General features: G+C 39.0%; 1 protein-coding gene across 2 annotated transcripts in view; it reads left to right on the top strand.

Moving 5' to 3' along the window:
* SHROOM4 (shroom family member 4) overlaps positions 1 to 20,663 on the top strand; it is a 265,872-nt gene that overhangs the window by 134,373 nt on the left and 110,836 nt on the right. For both annotated transcript variants that reach the window (XM_061410119.1, XM_061410120.1), the window contains one exon: positions 2,664 to 2,815. In XM_061410119.1, coding sequence (XP_061266103.1) covers positions 2,664 to 2,815 — 152 coding nt within the window. The remainder of the gene's footprint in view (positions 1 to 2,663; positions 2,816 to 20,663) is intronic.

Below are 20,663 nucleotides of genomic sequence, written 5' to 3'. Positions count from 1 at the left end.
TAGAGGTGGAGGAAGGAGAAGGAAGACCAGTGAGCAATACTTTTTACTAGAATCCAAAAGTCAGGAGGAGTAAGAAGGAATCTGTTGTATAGCTCAGTGAATTCCCTGGGTCCGGGAAGGAGCTAGTTTGAAGTATAGTCCAAGGGCTCTTGAACCAAATGGAGTTTCATTTCCTGATCTGGCCCTGTCTATACTTTGGGGTTGTGCTGAATGCTCATAATTTTCTGGTTTGTTGTCTGCAAATCCTCACACTTGGGCTAAAATGGAATTATTATTATTCATGTTCTGAAGGTGATGCTGCTGATGACTGAGAAAGGGCATGAAACAGAAAAAGTGGCATGAACAATTGGCTTGAGGCTACATTCCAAGAAAGAGTCCCTGCAAGGATTCAGATGGTGGCAGGCAGAGTGGCAGTAGGGAATGAAAAATGCCTGAGCTTTTGATGCAGCCATAATTAAGCATTTTGGTTTAAGAGGTACCCCCCTTTCATTTTCTCATCTAGAATAAACAAATCTTGTTGATGTAACAACGTGCTTAATAAACCCGAGGTGGTACTTAATATCAATACATACTGAAGGAAAGACTTGCTATGGTTAATGGTAATATGGATAATTGAGTTATATGAATTTAAAAATAGGTAGAGTAAATTAAGACTAATGTACATCAACAGGAAAAATCTATTAGTATTCATTAGTTAGACTCCTGTTTATGGTTCTTTGTTAGCCTAAGGAAGCCCTTTCCGATAACTAATGCCTGTTGAAAATCCTGCCTAATAACTTTCCATGGATGCCAAAGGAATGAGTCATTCACATAGAACTTCTGACATTCAAATATAGCATTTTGCTTCTTTTTCTTTTTTTGGCAGCAGTGACTGTGAAGTAATAATAATGATGACAATGGAAATAAGAGATCCTAATTAATTTGCTGAGAGTTGTTCCCCATTTACCAATATTGGCTTGTTTTGTCTTAAGTGGTGGCCCAGGTACTAGACAAAGGTATATATATATATTCAATGTCACTTGGCTAACCTATGATTTGTCAGACAAAGGTTAATTTAAAAAAATGTTGGATTAGCAGCAATAAATTTAATAACAGTCTGTGATTTAAGTCAGAACTTCAGTTTATTTGATGGGATTTTTTAAATCCTGAATTAACATTTTTCTCTGAGCTCAGGAGGTCTCATCTGCCAAACTGCACATGAGCCGGCCAACCAAAAGCTCATCAATATTCTAACTTACACAGTATGGGGATAGATTGGAGCGATGCTATAAAAGACTGGAAGAAAGATTGGAACAAGAAATGTAAAAATACCTGCAGCAAAAACCAGTCCTTAGTTGTCCAGTTTCGAACCTGACTTTCCCTAATAATTATATGGTTTAATCATCTTCAACTTTTTCTTGCCCCCGAGAGAAACAAACAAACAAACAAACATCTCTTCTTGATTCCATTCATAGGTTGGACCTGTTTTCACCCGCCCATCTCCATGGACGTATGAACTTTAGATGGTAATCCACCCCTGAATCTGGGAGCTATGTGTGCCTCATTCATTTCTGTATCTTTAGCAGTTAGCATGTTGTCCCTTGCATACAAAAACTTTACCAAAAATTAACCAAAAACTTTAGAATAGATTAAAGGATGGATGAGATGACTCCTATCACCAGGATGGAATTAATGTTCCCATAGGTAGAACTCACCTCTGTGATAGAAAAAATGTTACATACAAAGGTAGATGTAAATAAGGATCCTTAGGGGACATTCTGCTTTGCTTTCACCTACTCCAGTGGCTGTTAGTTCTTCCTTTGGTTTCAATGCCCACCTCCCAGCCTCACTACATTCCTGCCAAGATTGCCCTTGACCAATGGAAATTCTGTAGGCTGTGGTGGAACAGTTAATACCTATATTCCCGTTTTGCCCAGTGCCCACTGTGTGACAGACACTGGAAGCACTGTGCTAGGCGCTTGTTGAAGAGGTATTGATAAATGACCTTTGTATATTTTACGATTCCATTCACAGAAGGTTGAGCTGGAAGCCACCTTCAAAGTCTTCAGAGTCAACCCCCTTGCTGCAATAATCAGAGCTCACATTCATTGAGAACTTACTGCCCCCAGACATTTCATATACTAATGGCCCTGTGAAGTAGGGACGCTTATTTTCTGTATTTCTCATCTGGGGCCATTGATACATGGAGATGTTAGGTAACTTCCTTGGGGTCACACAGCTAGGAAATACTAGAGCCAAGACTCATGCTCAAGTTTGTCAGACTTCAGAGCCTACTGAGAGAAAAAAACTTGCCAAAAGTCATTTTGAGCCTAGTTCTTCTGGCTCTAATTTGTTTTCACGGATTGCTATTCTATGCTCACACACTGAGGTTTCTTAAAATATCATTTTGTTATTTGGAATCACATGTCTCCCCAAATGGACTGTGGATTCCTCCAGGGCAGATATTGCATTGTATCTGTGGTGCCTTCTCCCTTGAGGGCATGCCCAGGCTTTGCTTTCAGTAAATAATGGACTGTGACCAGCTTCTTAGCTGTTCTTTCGAGCATCTTGGTGTCATCCCCCAGGACATCTTGTGGCTCAGAGGTTGGGAGGAGCCAGGAAGTAGAATTTTGGGGAAGGAGTCACCTCACCACCTGCTTTCTATTTTGTTCTCTACAATACAGATCGAAGATGGAGGCAAGGCAGCCTTGTCCCAGAAGATGAGGACTGGTGATGAGCTGGTGAATATCAATGGCACTCCATTATACGGCTCCCGCCAAGAGGCTCTCATCCTCATCAAAGGCTCCTTCCGGACCCTCAAGCTGATTGTCAGGAGGTAAGGTACAGGGAGATTTGCTGTAAAGTACAAGGGTCACTGAAACCGCTTGGTTGGTAATAAAGCCTCAATAGAGGTATGTCTATCAATATTAAGGAAAGAGGTGTTTCACATGAACAGAATTTTGCAGACAACTGAAGCAGAATGGCATAAGAGAAAGGGCCTTTGGTTCAAATCCTAGTACTGTCACATGCTACCCATGTTATCTTGGATAAATTTATTTTACCTCTGTAGGACTTAAGAATCCTTATTTGCCTTTGAGAGAACTAAATGACTCATTACACACCAAGGGCCTATCTGAACTACTGTTTTTCCATCTACTCCTTCACATGAAGCTGCCACTGCTGAAACACATATATTTAAAGAGACCCTATTCCCAGCATGGTAGGCCCTCTGGAGGCTGTGGCAAAGTCTAAGATGAGAAGCCTGCCCTTGAGGAGTATGCAGTCTAACAGGGTAGAAAAGACACACGTATGACAAATTAATTAGCAATACATTTTTTAAGAAAACCATAAAGGAGATTCCAGAAGATAAGGGTGATTGTCAAATGAATTGCTGACCGAAATTGCTGTTAGAGTTCAAGAGAAAGAAAAGGCACTTCAGAAGAGATGATTAGAGTAAGATTTCATTGAGAAGGTGAAATCTTAACTAAAAGATGGGTAGAATTTGATAAGAAACCATCAGGAGGGGAAAAGCTTTCCAGGTAAGTAGAGTGGCATACCAGGGGCTTCCCTGGTAGCTCAACTGGTAAAGAATCCGCCTGCAATGCAGGAGACCCCAGTTTGATTCCCAGGTCAGGAAGATCCCCTGGAGAAGGGTATGGCAACCCACTCCAGTATTCTTGCCTGGAGAATCCCCATGGACAGAGGAGCCTGGTGGGCTACAGTCCATGGGGTTGCAAAGATTCGGACATGACTGAGTGACTAAGCACACACACAGTGGCATAAGGAGGAGGAAAATAAGGACAGTCATTCTATTGTTGTCAAAGCATCTGCCTATTGGTGAGGTTTCCATTGGTCTCCCTTTCATTTTGCTGCTGTATATTTGTTTTGTACTACTGGAGTTCATACTTCTCCCCTTCTGTGTGTTTCCTTTATCTTATACATGTCCCCAAGCTTTTCCATCTTAATTATTTTTATTAGAAAAAAATTTAAGTGTCTTCCTGCAGTCATACTTCCCCTTCTGGCTTCTGCCCCATCTTCTTTTAATTCATATCCAGAAGGAGAGTCTATACTCACTGTTTCCTCTTACTTACCATTTAGCTTTCCACCCGCTGCAGTCTGAATTTGACCCCCAGAAGTCCACTGAAACTGCTCTCTTTCTCTCTCTCTCTTTATATACACACACATGCACACACACACACACACACATGTATGTGTGTGTGTATATATAAATGTATGTATGTATATATGAAACCTCCTAGTTGTCAAAGTCAGTGGGTTATTTCCAGTCTTCATCGTATATGACTTACATTTGGAATGTGACGTTGTTGCTCTGGATTATGCCCTTCTTTGTGAAACTTTACTTTCTTGCTTTCAAAATATTCTATTGCTTTCTATTTCTACCTCTCTGTTCATTTTCTAAATGAGGTTCCTCTACCACCTGCTCTTCCTCTGCCCATCCCTTTTAAATGCTGGTGTTTCCCCTAGTTCTATCCTTTCTATTTTCATTAATATACCATGGAAAAATCTCACCTGATCCCCGAGTTTCAACTATCATCTATATGTTGATGACTATATCTCTTATGCCCCAGACCCCTGTGGCCAACTTCCTACTGGACATTTATACTTAGATTTCTCAGAAGCGTTTCACACAAAACATGCTCAAAACCTAATACATCATCTTCTTCTCACAAGCTCCTGATCTCAGTGACTGGGACCACCAGACCCTTAGTAAACCAAGCCATTGTTTATTTCCTCCATTTTTCTCCTGCTCTATGTCCAAATGATCTCAGTTAGTAAAGATGAAAATATATAGGATCCCACTGATTTATTATATTATTAAAGCCTGCTGGTCCTTAAGATTAAGCCATGCCTGCCCATATACCTGGTGGCACTAATGGTAAAAACCTGCTGGCCAGTGCAGGAGACATAAGAGATGCAGGTTCGATCCCTGGGTCGGGAAGATCCCTTGGAAGAGAGCATGGCAACCCACTCCAATGTTCTTGCCTGGAATTTCATGGACAGAGGAACCTAATGGGCTACAGTCCATGAGGTCGCAAAGAGCTAGACAAAAGTTGCTAAAGCAACTTAGCATATATGCATGTCCATGTACCTAGGTAAAAAGTAATGTGTAAAATAATGTCTTATACACTAGACACACTGTCACTGTCTTGGATAGGTCATGATTTAGGTTTTAAATAAGGCTTCTTGAAGGAGCAGCTTGGTGAATTTGAAAGTTTTTTTTTAATTTATTTTTAATTAGAGGATAATTGTTTTACAATATTGTGTTGGTTTCCGCCATACAACATGAATCAGCTATAAGTATACATATGTTCCCTCCCTCTTGAACCTCCCCCCCACCTCCCACCCCATCCCAGCCCTCTTAGTTTGTCACAGAGCATCAGATTTGAGCTGCATGCATCATACAGCAAATTCCCACTGATTATCTATTTGACTATGGTAATGTATATCTTTCAATGCTGCTATCTCAATTAGTCCCATCCTCTGCTTCCCTCTCTGTGTCATTTTGGAGTCAGACAGACACATGTATGCTGTTTCCTTGTTCTGTCACATGGGAAATAATAGTTTCTGTGTAATAGCATTATTGTGATGATTAAATGAAGCAATTTATGTAAAATGCCTTTATCATAATGGGTTCTCTGAACTTCAGCCCCACTCCTTTCCCTAGGATATAAAGGAAGCATAATTGGAGTAACCAACCACCATTATGAAATAAGGAGAGCAACAAACTGTATTGTGCTTTGCAAACTAACCTTCAGAGACAAGATTTGCTGGGAAACCATTAGGAATAAAAAGATCTGACAGGAAATAAAGACCCTTGTGAAATACTGGTTATACAGAGATATCAACACTTAGAAAGAGTATAGACATGATCTGCAGCAGTGGCTTCTGATCCAGTCATAAGAATGAGAGTTTTCAGGTGTGTCAATCACTTATCCTCCATTGATGAGTTTTATGTCTTCATTCTCCCTGCTGTGGTGACATCTGCCACTGCTAGTCACTTGGAATAGCTATAATTATGGCCTTGGAAATGGTGGGACCCTTTGGTTTTCATGGTGTGGCAGGTCCTATGGCTCCCTAAGCCTACATTTTCTATCCTTTCAGCCTCCTTTCAACCCCTGTTGGAAGAAGCTTTCAGTAACATAATTTATTAGGCGATGCTGCCCTCTTGTGGAAAACTTCACTTTCACCTATGTACTACCCTGGGGATGCTTTAGGACATTTATTCCTTCTTTTCCTTAGTCGAAGTTATTCTTCTAATTTATGAAAGAGCTCTTGGCACATAAATGAAATATCTCCTTGAAATTTAATATTTACCCTAGTATTTTATACTAAGGTGGAAAGTCTTTGTTTGAGTAAAACAATCAACTGACAAAGATTCAGCACTGAGGTTTAAGTCCAGACGTGAGTTTTGGGGATGGATATAAAGGAGGAACTTTAGGAAATGGCTTATTCTGAAAAGCCAGCCCAGCTCTTCCTCCTATATTGCATTTTAGATAATGGTTAATGAAGTCAGAAATCTAGGTGTTGCCCTCAGTGCTCCTCTCTTGCCTCAACCCACTTCAATTCAAGTTATACCAAGTCTTGAGTATTCTACTTGCTGGAAGCCTCTCTGTAGCTCTTAACTTAATCCAGTTGTTCATAATTTATTATCTGTGCTGGCTTAGTCACTCAGTCATGTCTGACTCTTTGTGACCCCATGGACTGTAGCCTGCCAGGCTCCTCTGTCCATGGGGATTCTCCAGGCAAGAATACTGGAGTGGGTTGTGATGCCCTTCTCCAGGGGATCTTCCCAACCAAGGAATCGGACCCAGGTCTCCTGCATTGCAGGCAGATGCTTTACCACCTGAGCCACGAGGGAAGCCCAAGGATACTGGAATGGGTAGCCTATCCTTTCTTCAGGGCACCTTCCTGACCCACGAGTTGAACCAATGTCTCCTGCATTGCGGGCAGATTCTTTACCAGCTGAGCTACCATGGAAATCCCATTTCTTATCTGGACCATTGTAATAATCTCACTGGCTTCTCATCCTTTAGTCTCACCTTCTTCCAATCATTCCATTCTCCAAATAGACATCTAATCATGTCACTTATATATTTATGGGAAAAAACAAGACCAATAACTATATAATCATAATTGTCCCAACAGATTCATTTTACATTGATAGAAAATGCAAGCTATGTTAAGGATTTGTATTCATGAACCATTTTTTGGAAAAAAGAAGTACCTAAATATATGAAGAAAATAACCTGCAAAACAAGAAGAAAAATTATAAAAATGTCTATATGGGAGACTTTAACATAATTTAGCTATAACAGATAAAGTAGACCTAAAATATATATTTCAAGGACTTTAAAACCATAATTCATAAGGCCAAATTAATGTCAAAAATTACATTTTATGGACAGTGTTTTCAAATATTCTGATAACATTTAAAAATGATCATATGATATGCCACAAAGAAAACCTTTGCAAATTCTCACAAGTAGAAATCACACTTTCTCTGTTCTCTGATGATACTGTAAAACTTTTATAAACTTGAAAACAGATTTAAACAGAAGTCTTGGAGGTGGTCCTGAGATGGCAGAAGAATAGGACGGGGAGACCACTTTCTCCTCCACAAATTCATTGAAAAAATATTTGAACGCTGAGCAAATTCCACAAAACAACTTCTGAATGCTGGCAAAGGACATCAGGCACCCAGAAACGCAGCCCATTCTCTTTGAAAGGAGGTAGGACTAAATATAAAAGACAAAAAGAGAGGCAAAAGAGTTAGGGACGGAGACCCATCCCGGGAAGGGAGTCTTAAAAGAGGAGAAGTTTCCAAACACCAGGAAACCCTCTCACCGGCAAGTCTGTGGGGAGTTTTGGAAACTCAGAGGGTAACATAACCGTGAGGAAAAAATAAAGAAGTAAATAAAACCCACAGATTACGTGCCTAATGGCAACTCCCAGCAGAGAAGTAGCCCAGACACTTGCGTCAACCACCAGCAAGCGGGGGCTGGACAGGGACGTGCAGGCTGCACTGTGTTGGGTACAGATGGGGCCTGAATAATACCCTGAGGGCAATCTGAGGGAGCTAACGTGAGATATCAACCCAGCAGAGAAGTAGCCCAGACGCTTGCGTCAACCACCAGCAAGCGGGGGCTGGACAGGGACGTGCAGGCTGCACTGTGTTGGGTACAGATGGGGCCTGAATAATACCCTGAGGGCAATCTGAGGGAGCTAACGTGAGATAGCAACCCAAACTCTGGGCTAGAGAGAGAGAGAGGGAGGGAGGGAGAGAGAGGGAGGAGAGAGAGAGAACTATCCCGCAAAAAGCCCTAACCTAAGGCACTGCCCAGCCAGCTCTCAGAACAAAGGACTGAGCGAATACCAGAGGAGAGCTAGCTGGCTGCGGACTGGCCCATCCCCCGCCAGAGGCAGGGAGGCATGCGGGGGGCAGCCAGAGCTGGAAAGGGGCAATCTCGGCCCCAGAGACAGCATCCTCTACCAAACTGCGATCAGGCTCCCAGTTACTAACCAAGACCTGGGATTCTGGATGGTTGACATCTGCTGGGAGGGTCGCAGCCAGAGATGAGCTCCCCAGAAGAGACACACGGCACACCTGAGAAGGTGCACGCTCTGCACACCCAGAAAACTGAGCAGCTGGGACAGGGGAGGTGATAAGATGCAACCCCCCCCCCCACCCCGGAGGAGAGTGCTTGCCAAGCACCTGGTCGCCTGAGCTGCTCGGACCTAGGAAGGGCACAAAACACAGGCCCAACCGAGTCTTCGCCTTTGTGGAGTGCCTGAGAACCTGAACCTGAGTGGCTTAGACCTGGGAAGTGCATGCAACCCAGGGCCTACCTCACAAAGTTCCCCTGCAGAGCAACCTGGAGACTGTGCAGTGTAGTCTGGGAAAGCACACACGCCATGAGTGGGGGCAAACCCAGTGCAACCGAGACACTGTGAGCACTCCCCACACATGCCAGTGATATTTGTTTGCAGTGTTCCTCCCTCCCCACAGCACGACTGAACAAGTGAGCCTAAATAAGTGACTACTTTCGCCCCCTCATGTCAGGGCAGAAATTAGACACTGAAGAGACCTACAAACAGAAGAAGCCAAAATAAACAGAGGGAACCACTTTGGAAGTGACAAGAGCAACAGATTAAAACCCCGTAGTTAGTTAGCACTGAATACATTGGAAGGGGCCTATAGATATTGAGAAGTATAAGATGGAACAAGGAACTATCTGAAACTGAACTGACCCCACACTGCCCTCAACAGCTCCAGAGAAATTCCTAGATATATTTTTACTATTATAATTTTTTAATTAAAAAATTTTTTTTACTTTTAAGTCCTCTATTAATCCTTTAATTTTCATTTTTATAACCTACTATTACCTTGCAAAAAAAACCCCTATTTTTAAAGCAAACTTCATATATATTTCTTATAATTTTTGTGATTTTGCTTTGTTCTTCTAATAGTGTATCTTTGAGGCTAACCTCTATACTAGATTTTTAACCTGTGCATTTTGGTATTTGTTACCAATTTTGTACCTTTAAGAATTCAAACTTCAGTGCCCATTTTTACTTATGAGTGTGATTACTGGGTTGACTACTCTCTCCCCCTTTTGATTCTCCTTTTTTTCACCCAGGTCACCTCTATCTCCTCCTTCTCCCTTCTCTTCTCTACCCAATGATGTGAATCTCTTTGTGTGTTCCGGGCTGTGGAGAATACTTAGGGAACTGATTATTGGCTAGATCTGTCTCTCTCCTTTTGATTCCTACTTTTCTCTACCTGGTCACCTCTATCTCCTTCCTCCCTGTTCTCTTCCCTATGTAACTCCGTGAACATCTCTGAGGGTTCCAGACTGTGGAGAGCACATAGGGAATTGATTACTGGCTAGATTGTTCTCCCCCCTTTTAATTCCCCCTTTTCTCCTACTGGTCACTGCTATCTCCCTCTTCTCTTCTCCATGTAACTCTGTGAACTTCTCTGGGTGTCCCTCACTGTCCCTCACCCTTACTGGGTGTCCCTCTTTTCACCATTAACCTAGATGTTTTATCATCGGTGCTGTATAGATGGAGAAGTCTTGAGGCTACTGTAAGAATAAGACTGAAAACCAGAGGCAGGAGGCTTAAGTCCAAATCCTGAGAACACCAGAGAACTCCTGACTCCAGGGAACATTAACTGATAAGAGCTCATCCAAAAGCCACCATACCTACACTGAAACCAAGAGCCACCCAAGAGCCAACAAGTTCCAGAGCAAGACATACCATGCAAATTCTCCAGCAACACAGGAACATAGGCCTGAGCTTCAATATATAGGCTGCCCAAAGTCACACCAAACCCATAGACATCTCAAAACTCACTATGGGACACTTCATTGCACTCCAGAGAGAAGAGATCCAGTTCCACCCACCAGAACACCGATGCAAACTTCCCTAACCAGAAAACCTTGACAAGCTACTCATCCAATGCAACCCACAGGGAGGAACCTCCACAATACAGAGGAATGACAAACTACCAGAATAAAGCCACCCCAAACATAGCAATCTAAACAAGATGAAAAGGCAGAGAAATACTCAGCAGGTAAAGGAATATGATAAACGCCCACCAAACCAAACAAAAGAGGAGGAGATAGGGAGTCTACCTGCAAAGAATTCAGAATAATGATAGTAAAGATGATCCAAAATCTTGAAAACAAAATAGAGTTACAGATGAATATCCTGGAGACAAGGATTGAAAAGATGCAAGAAATGTGTAACAAGGGCCTAGAAGAAATAAAAAAGAGTCGATCAGTTATGAATAATGCAACAAATGAGATCAAAAACACTCTGGAGGGAATCAACGGTAGAAAAACACAGGCAGAAGATAGGATAAATGAGGTAGAAGATAGAACGGTAGAAATAAATGAAGCATAGAGGAAAAAGAAAAAAGAATGAAAAGAAATGAGGACAACCTCAGGGACCTCTGGGACAATGTGAAATGCCCCGACATTCGAATCATAAGAGTCCCAGAAGAAGAAGACAAAAAGAAAGGCCATGAGAAAATACTTGAGATAATAGCTGAAAACTTCCCTAAAATGGGGAAGGAAATAGTCACCCAAGTCCAAGAAACCTAGAGAGTCCCAAACAGGATAAACCCAAGGTGAAACACCCCAAGACACATATAAAACAAATTAACAAAGATCAAACACAAAGAACAAATATTAAAAGTAGCAAGGGAAAAACAACAAATAACACACAAGGGGATTCCCATAAGGATAACAGCTGATCTTTCAGTAGAAACTGTTCAAGCCAGAAGGGAATGGCAGGACATACTTAAAGTGATGAAAGAGAAAAACATACAACCCAGATTACTATACCCAGCAAGGATCTCATTCAAATATGAAGAAGTCAAAAGCTTTAAAGACAAGCAAAAGCTGAAAGAATTCAGGACCAACAAACCAGCTCTCTAACAAATGCTAAAGGATCTTCTCTAGACAGGAAACACAGAAAGTGTGTATAAACTAAACCCAAAACAACAAAGTAAATGGCAACAGGATCATACTTATCAATAATTACCTTAAATGTAAATGGGTTGAATTCCCCAACCAAAAGACAAAGACTGGCTGAATGGATACAAAAACAAGACCCCTGTATATGCTGCCTACAAGAGACCCACCTCAAAAAAAAGAGACACATACAGACTGAAAGTGAAGGGGTGGAAAAAGATATTTCAGGCAAATGGAGATGAAAAGAAAGCAGGAGTAGCAATACTCATATCAGATAAAATAGAGTTTAAAATAAAGGCCGTGAAAAGAGACAAAGAAGGACACTACATAATGATCAAAGGATCAATCCAAGAAGAAGATATTACAATTATAAATATATAAGCACCCAACATAGGAGCACCACAATATGTAAGGCAAATGCTAACAAGTTTGAAAGGGGAAATTAACAATAACACAATAATAGTGGGAGACTTTAATACCCCTTTCACACCTATGGATAGATCAACTAAACAGAAAATTAGCAAGGAAACAAACTTTAAATGATACAATGGACCAGTTAGACCTAATTAATATCTATAGGACATTTCACCCCAAAACAATGAATTGCATATTTTTCTCAAGTGTACACAAAACCTTCTCCAGGTTCAATCACATTCTGGGCCATAAATCTAGCTTTGGTAAATTCAAAAAAAATTGAAATCATTCCAAGCATCTTTTCTGACAACAATGCAGTAAGATTAGATGTCAATTACAGGAAAAAAATCTATTAAAAATTCCAACATATGGAGGCTAAACAACACGCTTCTGAATAACCAACAAATCACAGAAGAAATCAAAAAAGAAATCAAAATATGCATAGAAATGAAGGAAAATGAAAATGCAACAAACCAAACCTATGGGATACTGTAAAAGCAGTGCTAAGGGGAAGGATCATAGAGATACAGGCTTACCTCAAGAAACAATAAAAAATCAAATAAATGACCTAACTCTACACCTAAAGCAACTAGCAAAGGAAGAAATGAAGAACTTCAGTGTTAGTAGAAGGAAAGAAATCTTAAAAATTAGGGCAGAAATAAATGCAAAAGAAGCAAGAGACCATAGCAAAAATCAACAAAGCTAAAAGCTGGTTCTTTGAGAAGATAAATAAAATTGACAAACCATTAGCCAGACTCATCAAGAAACAAAGGGAGAAGAATCAAATCAACAAAATTAGAAATGAAAATGGAGAAATCACAACAGACAATACAGAAATATAAAGGATCATAAGAGACTACTATCAGCAACTATATGCCAATAAATGGACAACTTGGAAGAAATGGACACATTCTTAGAAAAGTACAACTTTCCAAAACTGAACCAGGAAGAAATAGAAAATCTTAACAGACCCATCACAAGCACAGAAATTGAAACTGTAATCAGAACTCTTCCAGCAAACAAAAGCCCAGGACCAGACGGCTTCACAGCTAAATTCTACCAAAAATTTAGAGAAGACATAATACCTATCCTACTCAAACTCTTCCAGAAAATTGCGTAGGAAAGTAAACTTCCAAACTCATTCTATGAGGCCACCATCACCCTAATACCAAAACCTGAAAAAGATGCCATAAAAAAAGAAAACTACAGGCCAATATCACTGATGAACATAGATGCAAAGATCCTTAACAAAATTCTAGCAAACAGAATCCAACAACATATTAAAAAGATCATACATCATGACCAAGTGAGATTTATCTCAGGGATGCAAGGATTCTTCAATATCCGCAAATCAATCAATGTAATACACCACATTAACAAATTGAAAAATGAAAACCATATGATTATCTCAATAGATGCAGAGAAAGCCTTTGACAAAAGTCAACATCCATTTATGACAAAAACCCTCCAGAAAGCAGGCATAGAAGGAACATACCTCAACATAATAAAAGCTATATATGACAAACCCACAGCAAACAATATCCTCAATGGTGAAAAACTGAACGCATTTCCCCTAAAGTCAGGAACAAGACAAGGGTGCCCACTCTCACCTCTACTATTCAACATAGTTTTGGCCACAGCCATCAGAGCAGAAAAAGAAATAAAAGGAACCCGAATTTGAAAAAAAGTAAAACTCTCACTGTTTGCAGATGACATGATCCTCTACATAGAAAACCCTAAAGACTCCACCAGAAAATTACTAGACCTAATCAATGAATATAGTAAAATTGAAGGATATAAAATTAACACACAGAAATCCCTTGCATTCCTATACATGAACAATGAGAAAACAGAAAGAGAAATTAAGGAAACAATTCCATTTACCATTGCAAGGAAAAGAATAAAATACTTAGGAAGATATCTACCTAAAGAAACAAAAGACCTATATATAGAGAACTATAAAACACTAATGAAAGAAATCAAAGAGGACACAGATAGATGGAGAAATATACCATGTTCCTGGATTGGAAGAAGCATAGTGAAAATGTGTATACTACCCAAAGGAATCTATAGATTCAATGCAATCTCTATCAAGCTACCAACGGTATTTTTCAGAGAACTAGATCAAATAATTTCACAATTTGTATGGAAATACAAAAAACTTCGAATAGCCAAAGAATCTTGAGAAAGAAGAATGGAACTGGAGGAATCAACCTGCCTGACTTCAGGCTATACTACAAAGCTACAGTCATCAAGACAGTATGGTACTGGCACAAAGACAGAAATATAGATCAATGAAACAAAATAGAAAGCCCAGGATAAATCCACGCACCTATGGACACCTTATCTTTGACAAAGGAGGCAAGAATGTACAATGGATTAAAGACAATCTCTTTAACAAGTGGTGCTGGGAAAACTGGTCAACCACTTGTAAAAGAATGAAACTAGAACACTTTCTAACACCATACACAAAAATAAACTCAAAATGGATTAAAGATCTAAACATAAGACCAGAAACTATAAAACTCCTAGAGGAAAACACAAGCAAAACACTCCCCGACATAAATCACAGCAGGATCCTCTATGACCCACCTCCCAGAGTAATGGAAATAAAAGCAAAAATAAACAAATGGGACCTAATTAAATTTAAAACCTTTTGCACAACAAATGAAACTATAAGCAAGGTGAAAAGACAGCCTTCAGAATGGGAGAAAATAATAGCAAACGAAGCAACTGACAAAGAATTAATCTAAAAAATATACAAGCAACTCCTGCAGCTAATTCCAGAAAAATAAACGACCCAATCAAAAAATGGGCCGAAGAACTAAACAAACATTTCTCCAAAGAAGACATACAGATGGCTAACAAATACACAAAAAGATGTTCAACATCACTCATTATCAGGAAGTGGAAATCAAAACCACAATGAGGTACCATCTCACCCCAGTCAGAGGGCTGCTATCCAAAAGTCTACAAACAATAAATGCTGGAGAGGGTGTGGAGAAAAGGGAACCCTCTTACACTGTTGGTGGGGATACAAACTAGTACAGCCACTATGGAGAACGGTGTGGAGATTCCTTAAAAAACTGGAAATAGAATTGCCATATGACCCAGCAATCCCGCTGCTGGGCATATACACTGAGGAAACCAGAATTGAAAGAGACACGTGTACCCCAATGTTCATCACAGCACTGTTTATAATAGCCAGGACATGGAAGCAACCTAGATGCCCATCCAGAGATGAATGGATAAGAAAGCTGTGATACATATACACAATGGAATATTACTCAGCCATTAAAAAGAATACATTTGAATCAGTTCTAATGTGGTGGATGAAACTGGAGTGTATTATACAGAATGAAGTAAGTCATAAAGAAAAGCAGCAATACAGTATACTAATGCATATATATGGAATTTAAAAAGACGGTAATGATAACCCTATATGCAAGACAGCAAAAGAGGCACAGATGTATAGAATAGTCTTTTGGACTCTGTGGGAGAAGGCGAGGGTGGGATGATGTGAGAAAATATCATTGAAACATGAATATTATCATATGTGAAACAGATCACCAGTCCAGGTTTGAGGGATGAGACAGGGTGCTTGGGGCTGGTGCACTGGGATGACCTGGAGGGATGGGATCAGAAGGGAGGTGGGAGTTCATTTAGGATGGGGAACACATGTACACCCATGGGTGATTCATGTCATTGTATGGCAAAACCACTATAATATTGTAAAGTATTTGGCCTCTAATTAAAATAAATTAATTAAAATTTAAAAATAAATAAACAGAAGTCTTCAACTACATGAATATTTCAGAACACATTTATATGCAAGTATTAACTCAAAGAAGCCCTGACAGACTAATAAAAAATAACAAAAATGAAATCATGAGTTATTAAATCTTTCAGAGCCATGTTCAGAAGTAAATTCATAACCTTAAATATTTCATTATTAAAAATAAATGAAATCATGTTACTAAGAATCCAATATAATACAAAGTCAAGGAGTAAGCTTTTTTAATGGGGGGATGAATTAAGTAGATAAGCCTCTAGCAAATTTAATCAAGAAAACAAAGATAAATTATAAATAAAAATTTAAATTATAAATGGAGTATAACAAGAAATAAAGTATTTCTTAAATCATAGGACACTATTAAATTGAACTACTATAAATTTGAAAATCTCAGAGAAATTAAAAAGATCTAATAAAATGTTAAATTATAAGCATTACTGAAAAGTTGCAAACTAAATAGACCTATAATTGTAGAAACATTGAAGACAATTATCAAAGAGAAACTTCTAAAAATACTTAAGGTCAGATGTATTTATCTGTGAGTTCTTTCAAACTTTCTAGGAATAGCCAAATTCAATTCTATAGCAGTGTTATACAATTGAAAATCTTGCAGTTATTCACATTCGTTTTGAAGGTAGCATCACTCTGATACTAATGCTTGATAAACTGCTCCAAAAAGAACATTCTATCCAGTTTGTGAATTCTGATGCAAAACCTATGAATGAAATTCTATCAAATCTAGTTCAGTAATGTTGGACAATAACAATACATTGCAATTGTTAAAAGATAATTTTTGAGAAGGTAAAATCTTAACTCTCATAGTGATAGATAAACATGTATTAAACATTTTTATTTAATATTAATGAGGAAATTGTAAGGTGTTATTCCCAGTTCAAAAGATAAGCCAAAGAAGCACAAATTTAATTTGAAACCAACACTAGATCTCAACAATAAGGAGCTATGAGGAGAAATATATTCCATTCACGATAGCAACCAAACAATATAATTCTTACAAATGACTTTAATAGGAAATACATGTGAAAGAAAGAGGTTGTATATGCTGGAAATTACAAAATTGTACAGAAAGAGAAAATACATGGTTATCACATGGGTAAAGTTTCAGTGCACTGTTGTAATATTAACTTATAAGGTCTGGTCCCATTACTTCATGGGAAATAGATGGGGAAACAGTGTCAGACTTTATTTTTGGGGGCTCCAAAATCACTGCAGATGGTGACTGTAGCCATGAAATTAAAAGACGCTTACTCCTTGGAAGGAAAGTTACGACCAACCTAGATAGCATATTCAAAAGCAGAGACATTGCTTTGCCAACAAAGGTCCGTCTAGTCAAGGCTATGGTTTTTCCAGTGGTCATGTGTGGATGCGAGAGTTGAACTGTGAAGAAAGCTGAGTGCTGAAGAATTGATGCTTTTGAACTGTGGTGTTGGAGAAGACTCTTGAGGGTCCCTTGGACTGCAAGGACATCCAGCCAGTCCATTCTAAAGGAGATCAGCCCTGGGAGTTCTTTGGAAGGAATGATGCTAAAGCTGAAACTCCAATACTTTGGCCACCTCATATAAAGAGTTGACTCATTGGAAAAGACTCTGATGCTGGGAGGGATTGGGGGCAGGAGGAGAAGGGGACGACAGAGGATGAGATGGCTGGATGGCATCACCGACTCGATGGACATGAGTCTGAGTGAACTCCAGGAGATGGTGATGGACAGGGAGGCCTGGCGTGCTGCGATTCATGGGGTCACAGAGTCGGACACGACTGAGTGACTGAACTGAACTGAAGAGTGTTTTTTAACATGTATTTTTAAATGATTGGGGAAAAGAGACAAAAGACAAATAAGCTTTCATAACATGTGAAAATCGTATGAAACTCGCATTTCTTTGTCCATAAAGCTTTATTGGAACAGAACCATGCCTATTCATTTACATATTGTCTATAACTGCTTTTATACTATGATGGCACAGCTCAGTAGTTGTGACAGAAACTCTATGACCTAAAATATATTTATTATTACTCTCTTTATAGAGAAAAATGTACTGACCCCTAGACTAGAATAACCATGAGAGGAGGGGCTGCTCCATATTCATTGTTGTGTCCCCAGCACCTGGTACACTTTATGGTACATAAGACTAAGAATTTTTTTTACACATCCTGATGTAGGGGAGTAGAGAATGTATGTAATTGGTCCACTTGATAGTTTTCATGGTCACCTAAGTTGATATATGAGATTGTGTCCAGTCCTTTTTGAGTATAGTTATTTGTGATCTTGTTTTTAACTGATCAACTCTAGGTACATTGATCAGAAAAAAAAAAAAAATTCTAGTTTTTTTTTTTTTTCCCCTGCACACCTGATGTTCAGATCTTATACCAACATGGTTAGTAAAATGATCTATCATATTTGGGGGCTTTATGCCACCTGCCAACCTCCCTAGTTGATCTTTCTCTGTTGTGATTATACCCCTGCCATCTACAATTAAATGGAAGGGAATATATCCCTTCACTGTTCATCTGAAACTATCACAACATTGTTAATTGGCAAAGTGAAAGTGTTAATCGCTCAGTCGTGTCCGACTCTTTGTGACCCATGGACTGTAGTCCACCAGGTTCCTCTGTCCACGGGATTTCCTAGACAGATTTTTTACCATCTGAGCCACCACAGAAGCCCTCAATACAAAATGTTTTTGGTGTTAATAAAAATTACATTAAAAAATAAATGGACAATCTAGGTTGCTTCCATGTCCTGGCTATTATAAACAGTGCTGCGATGAACATTGGGGTACATGTGTCTCTTTCAATTCTGGTTTCCTCGGTGTGTATGCCCAGCAGTGGGATTGCTGGGTCGTATGGCAGTTCTATTTCCAGTTTTTTAAGGAATCTCCACACTGTTCTCCATAGTGGCTGTACTAGTTTGCATTCCCACCAACAGTGTAAGAGGGTTCCCTTTTCTCCACATCCTCTCCAGCATTTATTGCTTGTAGACTTTTGGATTGCAGCCATTCTGACTGGCGTGAAATGGTACCTCATTGTGGTTTTGATTTGCATTTCTATGATAATGAGTGATGTTGAGCATCTTTTCATGTGTTTGTTAGCCATGTGTATGTCTTCTTTGGAGAAATGTCTATTTAGTTCTTTGGCCTATTTTGTCCATCAGCAGATGAATGGATAAGAAAGCTGTGGTACATATACACAATGGAGTATTACTCAGCCATTAAAAAGAATACATTTGAATCAGTTCTAAGGAGGTGGATGAAACTGGAGCATATTATACAGAGTGAAGTAAGCCAAAAAGAAAAACACCAATACAGTATACTAACACATATATATGGAATTTAGAAAGATGGTAACAACAACCCTGTATGTGAGACAGCAAAAGAGACACAGATGTATAGAACAGTCTTTTGGACTCTGTAGAGGGGGGTGATTTGGGAGAATGGCATTAAAACATGTATAATATAAGAAATGAATCACCAGTCCAGGTTCGATGCAGGATACAGGAAGCTTGGGGCTGGTGCACTGGGATGACCCAGAGGGATGGTATGGGGAGGGAGGTGGGAGAGGGGTTCAGGATGGGGAACACGTGTACGCCCATGGCAGATGCATGTTGATATATGGCAAAACCAATACAATACTGTAAAATTAAAAAATAAATTAAAAAAATGCAATCTGAAAAAAATTTTGAAAAAAATAAATGGAAGGGGTTAAACTGTTAAAACTCATTAAAATTGTGTTAGTCTTGTTATATATTAATATATCAGGGATAGGAGAAGCCTCACAGTTGACACAGTGTTAGAGAAGTCCTGGAAAGGCAAGAGATAGCATAAGTATGAAAGTACTTTCATAGAGCAGGGATTGGTAAACTGTAGTCTGTGGCAAAATCTGGTCTGCCACCTGTTTTTATAAAGTTTTATTGGAACACAGCCGTGTTTATTGATCTACATGTTGCATTTAAACCACAATGGCAAGGTTGAGTATTTCCTTTGGAGAACATATGGCCCTCAAAGTTCAAAATATTTACTGCCTAGCTGTTTATAGAAAAAAGTTTGCTGACTCTTGGTATAAAGCATTCTCTAAAAAGAAGACCTTGAGATTCTATCTAAAGGTTAAAAGGACTGAAAGAAAACCATTAGTGTGTACAAGTGAGACTGAATTTAAAAAATCACAGAATGTTTAAGCCAACAATATGAGGCCAATTGATGAATTCTTGAGATTCAATTACTCTTTAGAGTTTTGGTGATGATGTGGCTGGTATAAGGCAAAATGAACAGCATTTATATGTGTCTGCTTGCTTGCTTCCTCTTATTCAAACGATGTATACAGTACTATATATAAAACAAACAACATGGACCTACTATATATAGCACAGGGACCTATATTCAATATCTTATAATAACCTAATATATAAAAGAATCTGAAAAAATATATGTATATATATATATGTGTGTGTGTGTGTGTGTGTGTGTGTGCATTTGTGTGTGTCTGAACCACTTTGCTGTATACCAGAAACTAACACAACATTGTAAATACTTCAATAAAAAATATATTTATTGAATGCTTCTGTAATCTAGATACTGGGCTAACTGCTGGGGACAGCATAAAGAAGAAAACAGACACATTCCCTGCCCATATGGAGCTTATAGTCTATTCTGTTTGACGCTGGCATGACATTGAACAAATTTACATAACTTGTTTTAGCCATTCTTATTCCTCCTGTATAATGAGAATACTAATGCCTCTTGTAAGATTGTTTTAAGGATTAAATGAGATTTTATATATATATATATATATATATATATTTCCCAAATCATTCAAAGAATATTTATTGAGTGCCAACTATGTGCTAGGCATTACTCTAGGTATTGGTCATATAGCAGTTAATACAGCAGACTTAAAGAGAAAATTTTGCCCTCAAGGAAATTGCATTTTAGTCAAATATATGAAAGTACCTGAAACAAAGTAGGCAT

This window comes from Bos javanicus, chromosome X, assembly GCF_032452875.1.
Source record: "Bos javanicus breed banteng chromosome X, ARS-OSU_banteng_1.0, whole genome shotgun sequence".
Lineage (NCBI taxonomy): Eukaryota > Metazoa > Chordata > Mammalia > Artiodactyla > Bovidae > Bos > Bos javanicus.
Note: the sequence above shows the minus strand (reverse complement) of the source record. Positions and strands in the feature narration are given on the sequence as shown.